Consider the following 20,744-nt stretch of genomic DNA (forward strand, 5'->3'; position numbering starts at 1 on the left):
TCACTAACACTGTATCAGTCTATGGCCACTTGTAAAACATTTTTAGCCAGGATATCATTAATTAGTGGGTTTTGTGAATATGTTATATCCAAATGTCTATCTCATTATCATCTTCTTCATTCTGTGGTGGGGTAATGTAAGCATTAATTGAAGCAGTTACCATTTTTGACACCATGTTCTTCAAACAAGGTATGACGCATGAAGTAAAAAGACACAATAACAATAGTAGAACACCAACTAAAACAAGTCCTTTAAACAGCAGGGACTTCCAAGAGCCGCTTAACAACCACACGAGCCAGTCTTCTGTGTTTATAACATAGTCTTGTTGTTGTGCATCTCTGAGTTGTCTAAGTGTGTTCAGAGCATCGGTCATGTTCGATGACTGTAAGTATGTGTGTGAATGCCAGAGTCTCCACAGACTACTAAGGATCAAACTTCTATCTATCTGCAACTAATTATAAAACCCTAAGCATATAAGTAGATATCTGTAAACATAAATGACAATCAACAATACAAATCTAACATTCTCCCCTTCGGCAGTTATGCTAGAAAAGTCCCTAGTTATGAATACCTCATGTCTGGTAGTGTTGATGCAACCATTTTTATACTCAGCATATGTAAACGTACACAGTTTCACAAATGTATTAGCAGTTACCCAATTTCTCATTGATCTCATTCAATGGTAAACTGCATCCTGCAAGCAAACAAATGAATTGTTAATGGTCAAAAGAGAAATTAACATTTTCAAGATCACTCCAGCTTGGTTGTGCTCCTCTGCAAGACATGTAAATCACATCTCTCTGCAGAGTGGTTTAAGTTCTGCAGGGTGTCATAAATGTCTCTTCCAGTTGTTTCCATCACTGTCCATAGGACCAGAGTCCAAATGTATGTAGAATAGACATTCAAACATACCAGTTGAGTTTGTTGTTTGTCAACATGGGTCTCAGCTATCTTCAAAGCTGCAGGCCTCGTCAACACTTGAGTTTTGTGGCCTCTACCAGCCCCCATCACCTCACTTCAAGCCTCCTTGTCCTGTGGGGGATACATATGACTCCTCCATTGTCCATCCTCTGCAGGAAAAACCCTCTATGGAAAGGGTGCTGGATCCAGTTATCTTACTGCTGTTATGATCCCAGCAGTCGTCAGTGTGCCATCGTGTGCATAGGACAGTGACACAGCATTAGGTGATGTTCATAGGAAACTGCTGTCATCACCACCATAGCTTCTGGTTCCTGTGCTTTTCACAGAATCATGATGTCATCCTTGGACTCCCTCTGCGCTGTCGTTGGAGCTTGGCACGCTCCCCTCATCCTTCAGGTGCCCATCTGTTGTCTACAATCTCCTCTATTGGCCTCTGGAAAGCCCCCTTGGCACAGCTCTCATTCCAACGCAGCTTCATGGTCCTTGCTGTGGCTGTGGAATCTGATCTCATGATGGGCCCCAAACAGCTCGACCTTTGACCTCAACCACTGCCTGGGCTGTCAGCTCTGCTTGGAATGGTTCTCGCTTCTCACTGGGCCTCTGAAGATTTCTCAGGAGATTCCTTTCAGCAATACTCTGACTGCTGCACCTGTATTTCCTTGCTAGGAGGAAAAACTTCTATTTGGGGAGCATGTCAATCATCATCAAACCACATTCTTTAGTTCAGTGAGCTTCATTTATGGACCATCAAAGCCTCAGCTGAACATAGATGCCCCACTTTACATAGGTTTAATACCCGTAGATGAACTGTTAAGCACACAAAAATCATAAAAACATAGTTTAGAAAACATAGAAAAGATAGTTTCATGTAACTCTTTAACTCTGGACCCCTCCTCTTGACGCATGGACACTCCCATGAGTCAACTCATCCAACCTAGATTCCTGTCTGAAAGAAAAAGATTAGCTAGATCATGTCCCAGGCACCCTCAGGGCTTCACCTCCTCTGGAGTAGCTCCGTAACCCTGCAATAAAAGATGTTAGTGTGTTTTGCATATTAAGTTTGCTTAAAACCCCGACTCCACCAGGAGCCTGCATACACACCATCATGGCCTGGAAAACAAGATCTGGAAGTAAACTCAAACTTCACACTTATAAACAATTGTATCATAAGAGTAATAGAGCACTCTTAGAAAAATAAACATTGCAACACACATGGACAATCCTGGAGGTCAGGCAGAAGTTGACAGGTTCCAGAGGTGCTATAAAAAGACCATAAAGTTACCCATCCATATCTGTGGACAGAAGTGACACAAGTTTCAACACAGGGAATGATTCACATGTTATCCACATCGTCAAAGTAACCTTCACATTTTCCCAACAACACAGTGTAACAGCATCACCAACTCATAACCTGTAAACACAGTTTTCCTCACACATAAACCCAGAAATCCTGTAGTAGAAACACATCAACCAGCTGTCCCGGTATAAATCACATGAAGAATTGTAATGCTGTAGAAATGTTAGCGCTGCGCAGGTGTACACACTTTGTCACAGTTACCTCTGTGAGCAACACAAGGTAGTGAATAACACCCCTGGTAGATGCACAGACACAGAAAGTAACATTTAAAAGTTAACATTATTTTCTTTGACTTTCTTTATTTTTTATTATTTTTATGGCACCCCCTTCCTATTTGTCCTTTCCAATAATTTTTTCGTGACTTCGTGATTTTGTTGCTTTCCTGTGATTGTCCTGTTCCTCCTGTTTTGTCCTTGTTATGTCCTCCTCCGTGACCTTTTGTGTTATGTCCAATTGTTTTGTGTCCGTTCCATCCGCCTTCTCCTTATATGTTTGTCATTTTTATGTTTTTTCGTGTTTTTCAATTGATTATTTTTCTCTTTTGTTTTATCTCTGTTGTGTCCTTCTCTTTGACTTTTATGTTATCTCCAATTGTTTTGTGTCCTCCAAAACCTCCTTTTATTGTTTTTGTCCTAATTATGTGTTTCTCTTTTTCATGTCCAATTATCATCACAGTCAGGGAACTCGACGCTACCCAAGCAGGCGGACAGGCGGCACGGGCCGGTTAGGGGAAATCAAGTTGGGAGATCGGTCCCCGAAGGGGGCCGGGCTCCAATGCACTGTCAATACCTGTTCCCATCCCGGGCGTTCAGGTCCCCCACAGTACGCCCCAAAGGGGTATGATCGTCCAAGGGGCCAGTGATGATAACCCCGTCCCAGTTCAAAAAATTAACCATAATTTGGTTTTATAGTGCACGTGTGTATCGTTGGGCCGTCGCGACGTTTCGGTGAATTATAGGCCTTCTTCAGGCTGGCCCAACGTGTCTGTCTATGTGTGTTTTGTGTGCCTCTCTTGGCTTAGGGTTAGGGGTTAGGGTTAGGGGGAGCTCAAGTTGGGAGGTTGGCCACCAAAGGTGGCCAAACTCCATGCACAGTCCATACCTGTTCCCATCCCAGGCCCCCACGCCACTCACAGATTGCTCTCCAGGAGGGAAGTGTCCTCTCTTGTCCCGAATAAGGGGGTTGAGGCTGGGCTTAGGGAACCCAGAGGTTAGGTTTAGGACTGGAAGAAGATGGGGATTGAAATTAGGGCCCAATGTCCAATTGGGGCTCCAGGCGGTTAGGTTTAGGGCCGGAATAAAGTCCCTGCATGGGGTTAAAAGAGGTTAAGGTTAGGGAAGGCTTCAGGGCCAGGAGTTTATAATGGGATGGCCATAAAAGGGCCTATACCAGTAAAAATGTGGAAAAGAGGAAAGGAGTAAAAAGAAGGGGAAAATTCCCTTAATTTGAGTTACAGCACCCTCTAGTGGGTTGTATTGGCATTATACTCTCACATAATGGCACGTGAAGCCTCCCTCAAGCACAGAAATACATAATGAACATAAAATCAGTCACTCAAATTGGTTTCATGGAGATGCTCCAAGACAAGACACTGCAAACCACAACACAATAAAATATTGATTAAAATATGCAAAAGAAAAAGAAAGAAAAATGAACGCCCTGATCTTTAATTAAGGGAAAGGTTAGCATTTAGAAATACCAAGTGCCTCAGTTTTGAGGAGCTGATCTGGTTTCTTCTGTCAGTAATTATCTGTCCTGTTTTGGAGAAGATTCTCTCAGAGGGGACTGATGTTGCCACAATGCACAGTCTCCTTGCAATCACCTGGGTAAGACGTGGATAAATTGAAGCCTTGGTCTCCCACCAGCTCAGTGGGTAGACACACTGGCACCTTCACTTATATCACACTCAACTGACTGTGTTTTATCTTCCTATTGCACCGATGGGCGGACAGTTCTCAGGTGTCTGTGCAGGTTGTTTGTGGAGCCGGCTCTATAGGATAGTCTTTCTTGCAGACTCTACAGTCTACCTTTGTATTGTCAGTAAAATTGAAATGGTTCCAGATTTTGCTTCTGTTCTTGGTGTCACTCATTTTCCTTACTTTACCTTTCTAATGTGGTGTGTTTTCTCTTCTTGTTGCTCCCGGGTCTCTTTCTCTCTCTCTCCCTCCGGCTCTTTTCGTGTGCTGCTGTTGCGAGTGTAAGTACCGCCCCTCCCCCCCTCTGCTAAGCGCAAACACAAGGCTGACGTGCAGCGTGAAGTGAAAAAAAGTGAGAGAGAGGGCAAAAGAAATTGAAAAAAAAAAAATCCACGACTCGCATCCTGCTTTAAGAGTCATTTCGTGAGCGTGGCGTTTTTTGTCTCTGGAGTTGTTGACTGTCTTTTTCTGTTTGTTTAGTGTTTTAGTTTATGTCAGGTTTTTCTATTCAGGTTTTTTTTTGTACTTTTCTAATCAGGCAATAAGTTTCACATTAATGTTTGTCCACTGGACAAGGCCAGAAAAACTTGTCATTTCTTTAGTGTCAACCTAAATATGGCTCGGTAGAGATCATCTCCAAAACCATCAGGGCGAAGTGAGTCCAGAAAGAGTATCTGTCTCTCAGCGACCAATATAGCCTGAAATGGACATGTTATCATCATCCATGAAAAGCAATTCTAAAACCATCAATGACTTTGACTTATAAAGATTTAACGTGACTGCACAGAAATGCGCCTTACCAGACTGGACTGAAGAGGTTCCAAGTCTTTCTGCCACTTTGCTCCTGGACTGGCATACTGATGATCAATCTGCCGTTCCGGAGTCCCATATGAGTGGTCCAGGAGAAACTTCCTCTCAGTTGGTGGATCTGATAATATGCAAATATGTGGCATGACATACAAACTTTAATCCATTTTTAACATTAAATCAAAATGTAATTGCGACTACTTATTGCATGTCATACTCTTACTTTTTGATCTGTGGTAGTTCCTCAGCCTGGACACATTTACCTTCTGGCAAGTTGCTCCCTTCACAATAGTGGCCACCCCCTTTGGCGTGATGCTGGCCACAGTGTACAGTCCTTGGTGTTGGCTCAATAATGCATCTCCAGTGCGTCGTCTCTTTGGATCACCTGACAAAAGAACATCATCACCTGCTTGAACAACACACTCTCTTACCTGCTTCCTTTTCCCTGGTTCAAAGGTCTTCCTCTGGGTGTCCTGTGCCCTCTCAAAGTTGCGAAGAACCTACAAAAAGATTACACAAAAATCAGAGTGAAAAATAAAAATATTTATTATTCACCAAGTTGCCGTGGAAATGCTCAATCTGTAAATAGAGAAAAGCTATCTACTACAGCAGAAAAAGTTTTGAATACACAATAAAAATGAGAATGTTATCAACCATATTTTCCCTTTTTTTCTAAACAAATCTCCTTTTCCTGTCAGCCAGCCCCCTTCAAATGTACAGACCGTTTCATTCAGAACTGTCATCTCCTCAACTCTTGTGTCGATGTTCTCTTCAGGGTTTGCAACCTCAAAGTCATCATCCATGGGACAGGCGTTCATCACAGCAGGAAGACGTGGATGTCAGTGGAAGAGCAGGAAATAGGGACTGTGGAGTGCTGACCACAGCAGCAAGGTGTACATCCCAGTCATCATGGTTCTGGTTAACGTACTTTCTGAGAGCACGCTTAATGTTCTGGTTGGTCCTCTCATCCTTTGAGTTTTATTGTAGAATAGATAAATAAGCATGACTGATTTCATATGAGTGACTCAAGGTTAGCTATCCAAATGCTTACCTGCCCGTTGGTCTGGGGGTGATACGCACTGGAGACAGCATGTTTAATATTCAGCGTGCTGAAAATGCTGTTGTTGAGCTGCAGTGACATGAGCAAACTTGGCCTAAATACATCATATCATCATAGGCATCAATAACACTTTCACAAGTTTTACCTGGTTCACAAACTCCTTTCCTTGGTCAGTGATGATTTTCCTGACCATGCCAAACGTGTATAACTTAGAGGTCATGATTGCAGAGACCTCAGCTGCAGTCTTGGACTTAAGAGGTTCTGCAATCACCCACTTAGTAAACAGATCGGTCATTGTCAGGACATATCGGTTCCCTAGACGTGTTTCCGGGAGTGGTCCAATTAAATCCATGCCCAGCACCTCCCAAGGTTCTTTTACCTGCAGGTCACAGAACTTATCAAGTTAACATTTAAAGCTACCCTGCAGCACAAAAGCTTATTAGCATGAAAATGAAATTGGTGTACAGGCCTTAAGATGGACCTTGATGGGATGTAATGCTGGTGCCACAGTCTTGATTGGGTCATTCATCTGGCAGCGATGACAGCATCTGACCTGAAAGATATATCCCAAAAAATATTTCAAGGATACTGTAAAACCAGTTGATGTAAATTGATAACAATTTAAAAAAAAAACAGACACACACACACAGAAACTAATGTTGAAATGTAAGTGTGCAAGTAAAAAAGTAAAAGTAAAGACAAGGTTCTTTATCTTGTTAACTGAAATAAGGCCATACCCATTCACTGATGTCCTGGTTCAATGTTGGCCAGTAATAGCCAGCAACAACCCTGTTTCGGGTACCTCTAACACCATGTGGTTCCCGGTACCAGGGTTATTGTGGCATTCCATCAGAACTGACTTCTTCTCCTCCTCTGACATGACTACCAGGCGCATGCACTGCATACTGGGGCCAGTGTAGAAGAGTCTGTTGTCTGTTACAAGATGAAAGTGTAAAAAGCTGAGAGAGTTGCTGACTAAAGTAAAATAAAATGTCTGACAGATATTAATAAAGTTTGGGATAATGTATCTGCACCAGTATGGTACATTTACCTTCAATTGAAATTAATTTTTAAAACTATATATAGGGTATATATGACAGAGTTGTATTTTTTTGTAATATATATATATATAGAGAGAGAGATAGAGAGATAGGGAGAGAGAGAGAGAGAGAGTTTTAAAAAAAATTAATAAATAAAAAAAACATATAAAAGATCAACATTAATTTTTGTAGTTACCCTTCAGTTTGTAATTAGGTGCCATTCTTCGTATTTTACGGCGCAGTTCTTCAGTCGGGGGAAGCTCTCCATTGAGGAGAAAAGCATGAATTTGCTTGTATACATCCATTGTTTAAATGTCCCGGGCAGTCGAAAAGGAGGCAGAGCTGTCGACAAATGCTAGAAGCTAACTGAGCGCTAACCGTATCATTCGAATATATTAAATGTCGCAATGTTGGCAAAGAGAGGAAGTGACGTAAGATTTGGGCATGCGGGGTACCGATCGGAAACCCGATCGGTACCCCGCATTCTTGTTCTTCTGTTCGTTTAATGGCAGTTTACTCCCCAGTGTACGAGGATAGATAAGATAAGATAAAACTTTATTAATCCCTCGGGTGGGTTCCTCTGGGAAATTCGGTTTCCAAAAGCACAGCACCGACAGAAGTTACAGAACGTGAGCAGAATATTATATATATATACACACATATAAATACAGAGACATATATAAATAAAATATAGGAAGGGGATAAATAGAATAAATAGGAATAAGAATACAAGTGAATTGCACATTTCAAGTATTGAAGTCTATTGCACCGTTGACTATTAACAAAAAGTATTGCACAAAAAGTATTGCACAGTGAAGTGAAGAGGCACTACAGCTTAGTTGTTCCCCCCTCCTTTGTCCTCCTGTTTCCCCTCCCTCTCCCCTCCAGAGAGGAGTTAAACAGTCTGATGGCGTGTGGGACAAAGGAGTTTTTAAGTCTGTTGGTTCTTGACTTTGGGAGAAGCAACCTGTCACTGAACAGGCTCCTCTGGTTGTTTATGACCGTGTGCAGAGGATGCCCAGCATTGTACATAATGTCCAGCAGTTTCTTTAGTGTCCTTTTCTCTGCCACTGTCACCAGAGTGTCCAGCTTCATGCCGACCACAGAGCCAACCTTCCTGATCAGTTTTTCCAGCCTGGATGAGTCCCTCTTTGCTGTGCTGCTCCCCCAGCACACCACAGCATAGAAAAGTACTCCAGCAACCACTGACTGGTAAAACATCCTCAGGAGCTTCCTGCAGATGTTAAAAGACCTCAGCCTCCTGAGGAAATACAGGTGCTGCGTGTTGCATGACCAGTCCAGTTTGTTGTCCACCCGCAGCCCGAGGTACTTGTATGTGTTGACCACCTCCACCTCCTCTCCCTCTATCTGAACCAGCAGTGGACCTGCTCTGGACCTCCCAAAGTCCACAACCAGTTCCTTAGTCTTTGAGGTGTTGAGTTGCAGGTGGTTTGTGTGACTCCATGCGACGAAGTTCTTCACCAGACTTCTGTACTCCTCTTCCTGATCATCCCAGATACACCCCATGATGGCCGTGTCATCTGCAAACTTCTGAATGTGGCATAATTCAGAGTTGTAGCAGAAGTCAGAGGTGTACAGGGTGAAGAGAAGAGGGGACAGCACAGTTCCCTGTGGTGCTCCTGTGCTGCTGACCACAGTGTCAGACGTGATGCCCGTCAGCCTAACTTACTGTGTTCTGTCGGTGAGGTAGTTGGAGATCCAAGCGACCAGGCAGGGGTCCACCTGCATCCTGTTCAGTTTTTCCTGAAGCAGACAGGGCCGGATGGTATTTAAAGGCACTTGAAAAGTCAAGAAACAGGATCCTGACCGAAAATGTAAGTGTGCAGACCCTATTACCTACTACCCGGGTAGGTATAATAGCGCATAGGGTTTATCTGAAATCCAAAGTTGACTTGAATCAGTTCTTCAAGCAAATCACACAATCCAATGGCAAATTGTGCAAATACTTTTAAAACATGAAATATGGTTGTTTCAATTAAGACTAAACCATTCTAATATAAACCAAGCAAGTAGTTATATTTGAATTCCTCCCCGATTGTGATATGGCTTCGGGGGTGGGGTGGCTAACTGCATAGCAGCTAGCATCACACCTAGCATCGCAGTAACATCTGTAGCTTAAAACATTCAACACTTATAACACACTCTAAGGAACAGCAAGATAAGTAAAACCACACAATAGCTCCCGATTGGCTTTTTTTCCAAAGATTTTCCAAACATTTCTGCACTTAATTGGCGAGTACAATAAATTATCTCAACAGGAAAACATGTGACTCCCCGGGACTTTCCAACACAAATAACTCCACAGACATTATTCCCTTTGTGGTCAGAGTTCAGGGCCTAATAAAAGACTAGCTTATTAGCATTTATATGTAAAACAATTTGGTCTCAACTTTAACTGCATACCGAGATATTTTCCCGTTGTGCTCTGACACACACTTGATCGCCATTGGAGGAAGGATCTTACAGGAAATAGACAGATAATGCTTCCTGCACACAAGACACAAGGTCATGGCAACACAAGACTGCATCAAAGCGCCCCCTTGTGAAAATAATAGGCTATAGCTTTAGATGACAAAAAGGGATTTTGTGGCCCTGTATTTCAGATTGGTTACACTTACTATTAAGCAAGTAACAAATCAACCCCTCCACAGTTTGTATTCAGGAGAAAATGATCAACAGCCAGGCTGGAAACATGTTTTTTCTAATGTAAAGTCGGACATGTTAACATGGGACCTACTGCTTGAGCCTCTAGTGGACATTAGAGGAACTGCAGCTTTGGTGCTTGAGCTTCATCTTTCAGTCTCGGAGGTTCCTGCTCGCTGTAAACATCCCCTCCTGTGATTGCTCTGTCCAAGCCAGGACAGGTGAAGCTAACAGTTTCTTCTCTGTCTTTTCCTCCTCTTCAGATCTCTCTCAAAAAAAAAGACGACGAGATGATTAAATGTAGTGTGAAGACTCCCTGCAGTGAGACACCAGCTTCAGTTTGAATCTCTGGGTTCTGCAAACTTTTCTTGTTCCTTATTTTTAAGAGACCAAACATGTAGCTTCATGTTGGTGTGGTGAAAGCATTTACAGCATGTGAATTTCATGTTTTATATTGTAATCTTTAGTCTGTGGGGCGATAAAAGTTTAATAGATTAATTTGAGACTGAAGAAGTCACTTGGATGAGTGATGAAACGTTTCTCCCACAAAACACTACATCCAGATGAACAGAATCAACTTTTGGAGATTAATAGATTAGCTGGACGTTTGTCAAAGCTGGGAAGGCACCTAAAGAAAGCTCCAGATGATCCAGGAGAGAAGGACAACCGGTTTGTCATTATGCAAATGTACTGTTTATAAGATTGGGGAAACCTGCAGTCAGCTGAGACTGAAGAAGTCACTTGGATGTCACACAAAACACTACGTCCAGATGAACAGAATCAACTTTTGGAGATCCTGTCTCAGAGTGACGCTGAAAAACTAGTTCATGCATTTATTACTTCCAGGCTGGACTACTCTAATTCTTTATTATCAGGAAGTCCTAAAAACTCCCTGAAAAGCCTTCAGTTAATCCAAAATGCTGCAGCAAGAGTCCTGACAGGGACTAGAAAGAGAGAGCAGATTTCTCCTGTATTGGCTTCCCTTCATTGGATCCCTCTACTGCTTGACTTTTTAATTTTGGGGGAATATTAAATTCAGTTCTTTGTATTCTTTTAACGGCGAAGAAAGACACGGCTCAAAGTGGTCTAACTCAAAAAATGATCTTTAATTTTACATTTTCCGGAAAATGGAGACTGAGCACACAGACATCAGCTCAAGTCTGAGGCAGCAGCAGCCAGTCTCCTTATATATTTTGCAGCACGTCACACACACACACTCCGTTTACCCAGTTCCTCTTTTCTTTGTGTCAAATTTCCGGTGCAGCTTTGCACTTCCTCTTTCTAAAGTCTGTTGCCAGGTCAACTTGTCACCCTTAACCTGGTTCTCGTCTCATCTGGTTTATGAAGGCATACATAAAACAATTTTTTTTTATTTTATTTTTTTAATATACAATAACCTATAAGAACACAAATAAAACAAATAATCAAAAATGAAACAAATTGGTGTACCATCTAGTATGTATATATGTACATACATACACACACACACACACATATATATATACATATATATACACATACATACATATACACATATATACATACATATACATAAAACAATATAATCAGCAAATAAGCACTAAGAATATATATTAAATACATGACAGGAAAAAAATATTTCTCCCTATTTTGGGGGAGCTTTAGGGTCCCTAATAATATATCTAATATTGAACTGGATAATACTCTGAACCTTACCCTAACCCTGACTCAAGCCTTCACCCTAAAATTTAATGATTTACCTTGCAATTTGTCCCCATAAAGTAGGCAAGACCTCACAATGTGAGTGTGTAAACAAATTTGTGTCCCCACAACAATAAGTAATACATGACTACACACACACACACACAAATTAACACATGCACAGACACAGTTACTTTACCAACTGACCCCTGAGCTCCTAAGTGTCTCTCAAACCTCATTCAGGGATCCACTCCTCTACTTCCCTGTCACTCCCTGAAAGCTCACTGTCCTCACTTTCTGAGGACAGAAAGTGCACATTCCCTTGGTTTCCTTTCATAAAAGGTTTTTACATCCATGTCCTGTAATTATGAGTAGATTGTAAAGTAAAAAACATTGACTATGATCATATAAATGCACACAAACACATCTCTACACACATATGCAAATGCTTTATATTGCCTGAAAAAAATTGGGCTAACTGCGCAGTGTTGCCTTGAGGCAACGAATGAAAATTAACATTTTTACTGTATAATTACATTTTTTAAAAGTAGAACAAACAATCAAATGTGCTTCTTAACATATTCAGAATTCAAAATCCTGCTCCTCACATACAAGGTCTTAAATAATCAGGCCCCACAGGCCTTCAAGCTGGCTGTAGTTAAACCTTTACTTAAAAAGCATCTCTAGACCCAGCTGTCTTAGCTAATTATAGGCCAATCTCCAACCTTCCTTTCATATCAAACATCCTTGAAAGAGTAGTTGTCAAACAGCTAACAGATCATCTGCAGAGGAATGGCTTATTTGAAGAGTTTCAGTCAGGTTTCAGAGCTCATCACAGCACAGAAACAGCTTTAGTGAAGGTTACAAATGATCTTCTTATGGCCTCTGACAGTGGACTCATCTCTGTGCTTGTCCTGCTAGACCTCAGTGCTGCGTTCGATACTGTCGACCATAATATCCTATTAGAGCGATTAGAACATGCTGTAGGTATTACAGGTACTGCACTGCAGTGGTTTGTATCATATCTATCTAATAGACTCCAATTTGTACATGTAAATGGAGAGTCCTCTTCACACACTGAGGTTAATTATGGTGTTCCACAGGGTTCAGTGCTAGGACCAATTCTGTTTACTTTATACATGCTTCCCTTAGGCAGCATCATTAGAAGACATAGCATAAATTTTCACTGCTATGCAGATGACACGCAGCTCTATCTATCCATGAAGCCAGGTAACACACACCGATTAGCTAAACTGCAGGAATGTCTTAAAGACATAAAGACCTGGATGGCCGCTAACTTTCTGCTTCTTAATTCAGATCAAACTGAGGTTATTGTACTCGGCCCTGAAAATCTTAGAAATATGGTATCTAAGCAGATTCTTACTCTGGATGGCATTACCTTGGCCTCCAGTAACACTGTGAGGAACCTTGGAGTCATTTTTGACCAGGACATGTCCTTCAACGCACATATTAAACAAATATGTAAGACTGCTTTCTTCCATTTGTGCAACATCTCTAAAGTTAGAAATATCCTGTCTCAGAGTGATGCTGAAAAACTAGTTCATGCATTTATTACTTCCAGGCTGGACTACTGTAATTCTTTATTATCAGGATGTCCTAAAAACTCCCTGAAAAGCCTTCAGCTAATCCAAAATGCTGCAGCAAGAGTCCTGACAGGGACTAGAAAGAGAGAGCAGATTTCTCCTGTTTTGGCTTCCCTTCATTGGCTTCCTGTTAAATCCAGAATTCAAAATCCTGCTCCTCACATACAAGGTCTTAAATAATCAGGCCCCATCTTATCTTAATGACCTTGTAGTACCATATCACCCTATTAGAGCACTTTGCTCCCACACTGCAGGCCTACTTGTTGTTCCTAGAGTATTTAAAAGTAGAATGGGAGGGAGAGCCTTCAGTTTTCAGGCCCCTCTTCTGTGGAACCAGCTTCCAGTTTGGATTCAGGAGACAGACACTATCTCTACTTTCAAGATTAGGCTTCAAACTTTCCTTTTTGCTAAAGCATATAGTTAGGGCTGGACCAGATGACCCTGAATCCTCCCTTAGTTATGCTGCAATAGACGTAGGCTGCCGGGGGATTCCCATGATGCACTGGGTGTCATCTTTTTAACTTACACTGTGTTAACAGACCTCTCTGCACTGAATCATATCTGTTATTAATCTCTGTCTCTCTTCCACAGCATGTCTTTATCCTGTCTTCCTTCTCTCACCCCAACCGGTCGCAGCAGATGGCCCCGCCCCTCCCTGAGCCTGGTTCTGCCGGAGGTTTCTTCCTGTTAAAAGGGAGTTTTTCCTTCCCACTGTCGCCAAAGTGCTTGCTCATAGGGGGTCATATGATTGTTGGGTTTTTCTCTGTATCTATTATTGTAGGGTCTACCTTACAATATAAAGCGCCTTGAGGCAACTGCTGTTGTGATTTGGCGCTGTATAAATAAAATTGAATTGAATACATGTTGTGTGTGTGTGTGTGTTTGTGACTTTAATACATAAAAATGTTTCTCCAGTTTTTGTGGTTCATAATGTGAATAACGCTGTGTATCAGTTCAGGGTAAGAATCCTGTTCTATGGGGGGAGCGTGACCTTATGACCTTGTTTTCTTGTTGCCTGTCACTTTCAGGTATCTAGTAGGTTGAGCTGACCCAATTTCAGATGCAGCACACCTGAGAAGGTCAGTTTCCAGTGTATTATAAAGAATGGTAAGTTGATTGATTCTTATATAGCACTTTTTTGCTCCCCTGGAGTACTCAAAGTGCTCTATACAACATGGGATTGAGCCAGTAACCTTCCGATCAGTAGGTAACCCGCTCTACCTCTTGAGCTACAGCCAGCCTGCCTGAACCTCCATCTCTCTCTCTCTCTGTTTTCATCTTGATTGTACAACTGAATCTGCTTTTTGGGTTTCTTTACTTCATTTCATTAAAATATCGTACAGTCTTTTAAGCCTATGTGTGGTCTCCTTCTTCCTTGTCACATCCTTTGAGCCGGGCTGTGACAGAGCCTAGAAGCAGCAGGAACGTCATCGATTGAAACTGGGGTGAAGTGCACCAGCCTCATTTAGTGGTGGTCATGTGACCTGGGTGTTTAGAACCTGTTTCGAAACGTCTGAACTTCAGAAGCTCGACGCAGTTTCAAAACATCTGTTTCAATCTCCCTATCTCTAAGCATTAGCGACACATTAGGGTAAGAATATTATCTTAATGTGTCTTCATTTTGAGACTAAAGTCAAAACTTTGACGCTAAATTCAAAATGGCATTTTAAGGATAAAATTGACACAATTTGAGAAAAGTCAAAGTACAGCTTTCAGAATAAAGTCGACATGTGGAGACTAAAGTCAAACAGCTGTCACAGCTGATACATCCTGAACAACATGCCTCGATGAGTTAGTGATTCAGAATCAGTTTTAGAAACGCAGAAGGTATTTCACATTTAGCACATAATGCAGTGTGATAAGAAGTATGTGACGTTGAAGAGATGGTGCAGTAAGCTTCATCCAGTCAAACGGAAAAACTACAAAAACCTGGATGAGGCGGAGGCATCTGTGCAAAATTAAATAGCTGGGCAAAGGAAAGACGCACCAATACTGATCATCACAATCTCACAAAGAAAACAGAATGTATGTTGTGTTACTACGAGGGTATATTAGCTGTGTCAGCTGTTTGAATGTCAACAGCTTTAATGTCCACATTTTGACTTTAGTCTAAAAGTGTACAATTTGTTCAGTGACCTTCTGTCCCTCACTGACTCACGTGCAATTACAATTAATCAACCCTGTGGAAGTGACGACGGCCCCCAGCACATAACGACAAAGTAAATGATGATTGCTGCTAAAGAACTGATTGAAGTTACTTCGTGACTTTTTAAAGAGCAGGAGCAGTTTGGGGGGTCTCTCTTCTGTGTAGTGAAAAAATGACAGGAGGATGTGAATCTCAGATTGTTTGTGATTTTAATGAAAGGAAGGAGTGATGCTGAAAAACTAGTTCATCCATTCATTACTTCCAGGCTGGACTACTGTAATTCTTTATTATCAGGAAGTCCTAAAAACTCCCTGAAAAGCCTTCAATTGATCCAAAATGCTGCAGCAAGAGTCCTGACAGGGACTAGAAAGAGAGAGCAGATTTCTCCTGTTTTGGCTTCCCTTCATTGGCTTCCTGTTAAATCCAGAATTCAAAATCCTGCTCCTCACATACAAGGTCTTAAATAATCAGGCCCCATCTTATCTTAATGACCTTGTAGTACCATATCACCCTATTAGAGCACTTCGCTCTCACACTGCAGGCCTACTTGTTGTTCCTAGAGTATTTAAAAGTAGAATGGGAGGGAGAGCCTTCAGTTTTCAGGCCCCTCTTCTGTGGAACCAGCTTCCAGTTTGGATTCAGGAGACAGACACTATCTCTACTTTCAAGATTAGGCTTCAAACTTTCCTTTTTGCTAAAGCATATAGTTAGGGCTGGACCAGGTGACCCTGAATCCTCCCTTAGTTATGCTGGAATAGACGTAGGCTGTCGGGGATTCCCATGATGCATTGAGTTTTTCCTTTCCGGTCACCTTTCTCACTCACTATGTGTTAATAGACCTCTCTGCATTGAATCATATCTGTTATTAATCTCTGTCTCTCTTCCACAGCATGTCTTTATCCTGTCTTCCTTCTTTCACCCCAACCGGTCACAGCAGATGGCCCCGCCCCTCCCTGAGCCTGGTTCTGCCGGAGGTTTCTTCCTGTTAAAAGGGAGTTTTTCCTTCCCACTGTTGCCAAAGTGCTTGTTCATAGGGGGTCATATGATTGTTGGGTTTTTCTCTGTACCTATTATTGTAGACTCTACTGTACAATATAAAGCGCCTTGAGGCGACTTTTGTTGTGACTTGGCGCTGTGTAGATAAAATTGAATTGAATTGAATTGAAGGCAAATTACAGCATGGGAACACGAGAAAACACGGTGATGCAGGATGCTTGCAATACTTTGGTCACTTCAGTGCACGCAGTCCCACAAAACTGGATGTAACGACGCATAAATGTGACATATTTTACTCCATATTCATTCCTGCTGTCTTACTGTTTATATTTTACTGCTGCACAGTCAGCGTGCAGCACCTATCATGGCATTTTGCATGTAGAAGGACAGTAAAAGGCTATTCTACTCTATTCATTTCTACTGTCATTTGCAAACACTGAAGCAGCCGTGTATTTATGTGGAACATTTGTAATATTTCATTTGAACCTAGGCCAATATCAATGAGTTACAGCAAGCTTTGAATTCATTTCAGACTGGATGTAGCCAGTAACAATTCAAGTCTCACATAAGAACTATTTTGTTAACTTTCAAATCAGATAAAAACTTCGTTGAAGAGTGTACGGCATCACTAACACCTGAGGGTGTTCTATAGCAACATCAACTGTGATGTGCAAACGTTTGGAGGCCTCGAGGGCCAAAAGGTCAGATTGCTGACTCACTGACTCAGAACAGGACGTTTACATGGAACTTGCTTTTGACAAATATTGCAGTACCTCCACCTTTTTTGGGTTGATCTGTCCTATATTCATTATAGCCATCAATACTTATAAGGCTACTTGTAATAGATTTGTTTAACCAGTCCAATGTGGCGGAGCATATCCATCATGGAACATAAGCTACCAAGATGGATATGATGTGGTTTAACATTCCCAGAGATAAGAAGTAGCAGAAGAACAACACCCTTCAGCTTAAAGATTTCCTAGAATTATTTTTTTATAATTTAATTATATTCTAAAATCATGTTTAAAGGAAAGTACAATTGTTGTGAAGAGCCATAACACGAATCATTTGGGGCAGTTCCACAAAAAAGAAGAACATGTGCACAGGTAAAGACTTCATTCACCTCAGTGCACCATCACTTTTGTACACCACGACATATATTTGCACACATGCTTGTCCTTATTTATATTCATACCTACATCTCTGTATTCATCTAGTCAGCTCAATATTTATCTAACAATGTCTCTGCTTCTACACTCATTTTTATGAGTTTGTTGTATATGTGCTGCTCTGACAACTCAATTTCCCCTCTGGGATCAATCAGGTTTCTCTGATTAGAATTAATGTCTATTAAATGTTTGTGATCAGTGGCATGCAATAGAATTTAATGGCAAAAAAGCATTATTTTTTTAACACGTTGGGGGTTTACATGTTGTTTTAGTGAACGACCTTGGGTGAAACTAACTCTGATCAGCTGTATGGAAACAAAATAAACAGTCTTCATATCAGAAGCTCAACCTGCACGGTGCTCACAGCACAGTCAGCGCTAAATCTGATTTGAACTGACCAAACTGTACAGTACCTGTATGAATACTATGAAGGCCGGAAGTGAGAGGCTGTGAACTGGGACGGTTTGCGAGACTGAGATTACCCAGAATGCACCACTGAACGACACAGGAAATCATTCCTGGCTGTGGATATCTCTCTGTACAGCTCCTCCATCTAATGCACGACACACACTTTTGTTCTATGGTGAAAATAACAATTTGTTACAGTTTAGCCTAAAATTTCAATGATATATATTTGTCCTCTGCAATATTTTGGACATTTATAATGGAGCTATTTATATATATATTACAGCCACAACTTATATTTTGTAACTGTGTGATGTCTTGTGTTATTTAATTTTGTTCAGTGTGTTACTGCTCTTATTGTCTCGGAGCGACTGTAACCACAGAATTTCCGCAGGGATGAATAAACTCTTCTTATTTCACTTTCAGCTCCAGCGTGCAGAGAATGTGTTAAACTTCTTCTCTGCCACCTACTAACAATAAACACAAAGAACATAAAGGCTTCCACCTGACCCAAATGACCACAACTACGACACATTTTCAGTGTCAGTTCATCGGATGATCAGTTTTCAGGATTCAGATGTATTGTTTGGTCTATTAAATGTCACACACTTGCGAAGAGCATGGTTTATTTGAAGACACAGAGGAATCAAACGTTTCATTTTGTTAAATCAGAACATTTTGTCTTCTGAAGGTTTTATTTCTGCTTCTGCCTACATGTTTAGGTAACGAGCTCGACTGGACAGAAACAATCACAATAAACAGACTGTGCTGAACCTGCACTGTGCTCGTGGTTAAAGCTCCCACAACATTTTGTCTTCTGAACATTGTATTTTTGCTTCAAAACTGCTTCTAGCACAACAAGAGTCAGCGAAGGCTGGAATGAGACTTAAAACAGCTTCAGTCCACATTTCAGTCTGTTGAGGTCGCTGTTGCTCCAGCGGAGGCCCTCTGCTGGCCGGGCTGGAGCCGAGGCCCTGGAGATGCTGCTACGTGTCGCGCTGCTCTCCAGCTCCACTGGCTGGTCTAACACAGTCATTATCGAATAATTGTCCACCATGAGGCACGACGGGTCGTCCGACTGTCCAGGAACTTTACCAATGGCATAGTTCTTCCATGAGACATTATCAGTGCACACCTGCCACGGAGAACCTCTGAGGGCAAGTGCTCTTTCAGCCTGCACGTCTGCCCATTTGCGCTCCTCACTTCTCTCCGAGTCCATCGGTGAGGAATGCAAGGGACGGGCGTCCTGCCGGGAGTGTTGCATCTTGTCCAGCAGCATCTCCACAGTATATATGGGCTGCTGCTGCTTCTGCTGCAGAGGTGTGCTGGCCTCGGAGCGCTCTGTCTGTGTGTAGATGGAGCAGAGCTGGACCAGCTTCTCTCTGGTTTCCTGAGGGGGGGGGTGCTCCATGTCATCCAGGATGAGCTGGATCAGGTGAGGCGTGCTGATGCAGGGGGCATCCAGACATGCAGAGAGACGCTGCTGCCACCTCAGCTGGATGCGGTTGATGAAAATCCTGTCCTTCGTTCTGGCTTTCTTCTGCAACTTTGTCTCAAAATGATATTCAAATTTGTTGTTGTTGCAGAGGAGGACTTCTGAAATCCATGCAGAAATATAGAAACACCTGTGACCGTCGGGCTCTTTGCTGAGCAGCTTCTGTTCCACAAAGAGCTTCTCCAGGAAGAGGTGAATGAAAGATGGAGAGTTAAGCATCTTTAGCAGGGGCAGCCAAAAGCGCAGGAAGGTTTGTGGGACTCTGGGCTCAGTGGGACTGGCACTGTCAGAGGTTGCACAGCCTAATGTTTCCAGCTGCTCCATGGTGGGAACAAGAAATCCATCCTCCAGCAGCACATCAATCAACAGCTCACTGGACTCCAGTGCAAATTGCTTGATCTCACCCAGCAACCAACTCATGTCTGCTAAGGGGGCCTGCCACAAGCTCTTCTCCTTGTCTTCAGGAGACCCATCATCAAAAGCTTGGTACTGGTCCTTCTCATAAGAGATCAGCAGCTCCCGAGCTTTTCTGTAGGCGTCCACTTCTTTCTGCCTGGCAACGACCTCATCCTCCTGGCGCTTGACGTCCTCATCCTCGCCATCTGACTGCAAGTCCCAGCGATCATCAGGGGCTCCTCCCAGCTGTCTGGACCAAAACTCCTGCTGGAGCCACTCCAGGACCACCTTACATCCCTTTCGGCACCATTTCAAAGAAGGACGCTTCCGATGCGTGATTTCGTGCCTTAGATCCACCACCCACTCGGGGATGTTCAAGTTTCCAGCCAGTCGCCTCAGCGGCCGGGCCGTTCTCCCCTGCTGGCGCTCCGTGATAAGATTAACAAATCTTACCAGGGCCGTCCCGTACATCAGGATCAAGTCATCTCCGGTAAGCTGTCCGGACCGGTCCCGCACCTGGCAGCGCACAAGGTCCGCTGTGCAGTCCACGGCCACGGGGAAACTATTAGCGCACCTGGCCCTCCAGGCCGATATCCTGTCTAATGCAAACCTCTGCAGAGAGGAGTCCATCGAGTAAAGGTAGTCCCGAACCTGATCCCACTCCGCTTTGTTAAGCCAGGGTACCACATGGCGTTTTTTCTCAGAGCCCTTTTTCTTCATTGTACAGCGGGAGGCGCGCTCCGGACTTAACGCTCAATCTCTCACTCACCGGGAAAAGCAGCTCGCCCCACGCAGAGACCACTCGCAGATTTATATGACAGAGGACCGCGTTCAGAGCTTCAAGTTTTACCGTCGCTTGTTGTACAGCATCCAGGAAATGACGCTGAATTTTTCTTCGTCTTCGTTTGCGGCTGACATTCACCCTGCGGGCACGCTGACGCCATCTGCTGGATTGGAGGATGGAGCGATCCTCCTGATATTCAGGCTATATTGCATTTTCTCAGACAGACTAACTTATCTGATAGACTTTTGTTTTCTTTCCTTGAGGGCAGCTGGATTCCCAGCGTATTGATTTATAGGATAAAATA

General features: G+C 42.6%; 2 protein-coding genes across 9 annotated transcripts; both read right to left on the reverse strand.

The window, feature by feature from the left end:
* Positions 1–824: 824 nt before the first annotated feature.
* LOC102076495 (uncharacterized) lies at positions 825–7,531 on the reverse strand. Of its 8 annotated transcripts, none has more exons than XM_025901861.1 (8): positions 7,298–7,531; positions 6,799–6,994; positions 6,531–6,614; positions 6,207–6,440; positions 6,053–6,130; positions 5,225–5,501; positions 4,995–5,122; positions 825–1,583 (listed from the first exon to the last, which is right to left on the reverse strand). In XM_025901861.1, the coding sequence occupies exons 3-8, from the start codon at positions 6,588–6,590 to the stop codon at positions 1,533–1,535; spliced, it is 828 nt and encodes a 275-aa protein (XP_025757646.1). In that variant the 5' UTR covers positions 6,591–6,614; positions 6,799–6,994; positions 7,298–7,531; the 3' UTR covers positions 825–1,532. The 8 variants fall into 8 exon arrangements, with proteins under 8 accessions (XP_025757646.1, XP_025757647.1, XP_019205758.1 ...); XM_025901862.1 differs by having other exon boundaries at positions 5,265–5,501; positions 7,298–7,530; XM_019350213.2 differs by lacking the exon at positions 825–1,583 and adding an exon at positions 2,089–3,583 and having other exon boundaries at positions 5,265–5,501; positions 6,543–6,614; positions 7,298–7,530.
* Positions 7,532–18,374: 10,843 nt separating this feature from the next.
* LOC100701217 (ribosomal biogenesis protein LAS1L) lies at positions 18,375–20,544 on the reverse strand. Its single transcript, XM_019350082.2, has one exon. The coding sequence runs from the start codon at positions 20,374–20,376 to the stop codon at positions 18,652–18,654; it is 1,725 nt and encodes a 574-aa protein (XP_019205627.1). The 5' UTR covers positions 20,377–20,544; the 3' UTR covers positions 18,375–18,651.
* Positions 20,545–20,744: the final 200 nt, after the last annotated feature.

The sequence above is a fragment of the Oreochromis niloticus genome, linkage group LG20 (genome assembly GCF_001858045.2).
Source record: "Oreochromis niloticus isolate F11D_XX linkage group LG20, O_niloticus_UMD_NMBU, whole genome shotgun sequence".
Classification (NCBI taxonomy): Eukaryota; Metazoa; Chordata; class Actinopteri; order Cichliformes; family Cichlidae; genus Oreochromis; species Oreochromis niloticus.

What these genes read in the sequence shown, in the direction of transcription:
- LOC100701217 (XM_019350082.2), bottom strand. Translation starts at nt 20,376, where the DNA reads ATGAAGAAAAAGGGCTCTGAGAAAAAACGCCATGTGGTACCCTGGCTT.
- LOC102076495 (XM_019350212.2), bottom strand. Translation starts at nt 6,590, where the DNA reads ATGAATGACCCAATCAAGACTGTGGCACCAGCATTACATCCCATCAAG. An exon ending in ACCCCCAGACCAACGGGCAG is followed by an intron (nt 5,502 to 6,052) that starts GTAAGCATTTGG and finishes ATCTTTTTGTAG; the next exon opens with GTTCTTCGCAACTTTGAGAG. An exon ending in AACCTCTTCAGTCCAGTCTG is followed by an intron (nt 3,584 to 4,994) that starts GTAAGGCGCATT and finishes AACCCCATGCAG; the next exon opens with GGACTTTATTCCGGCCCTAA.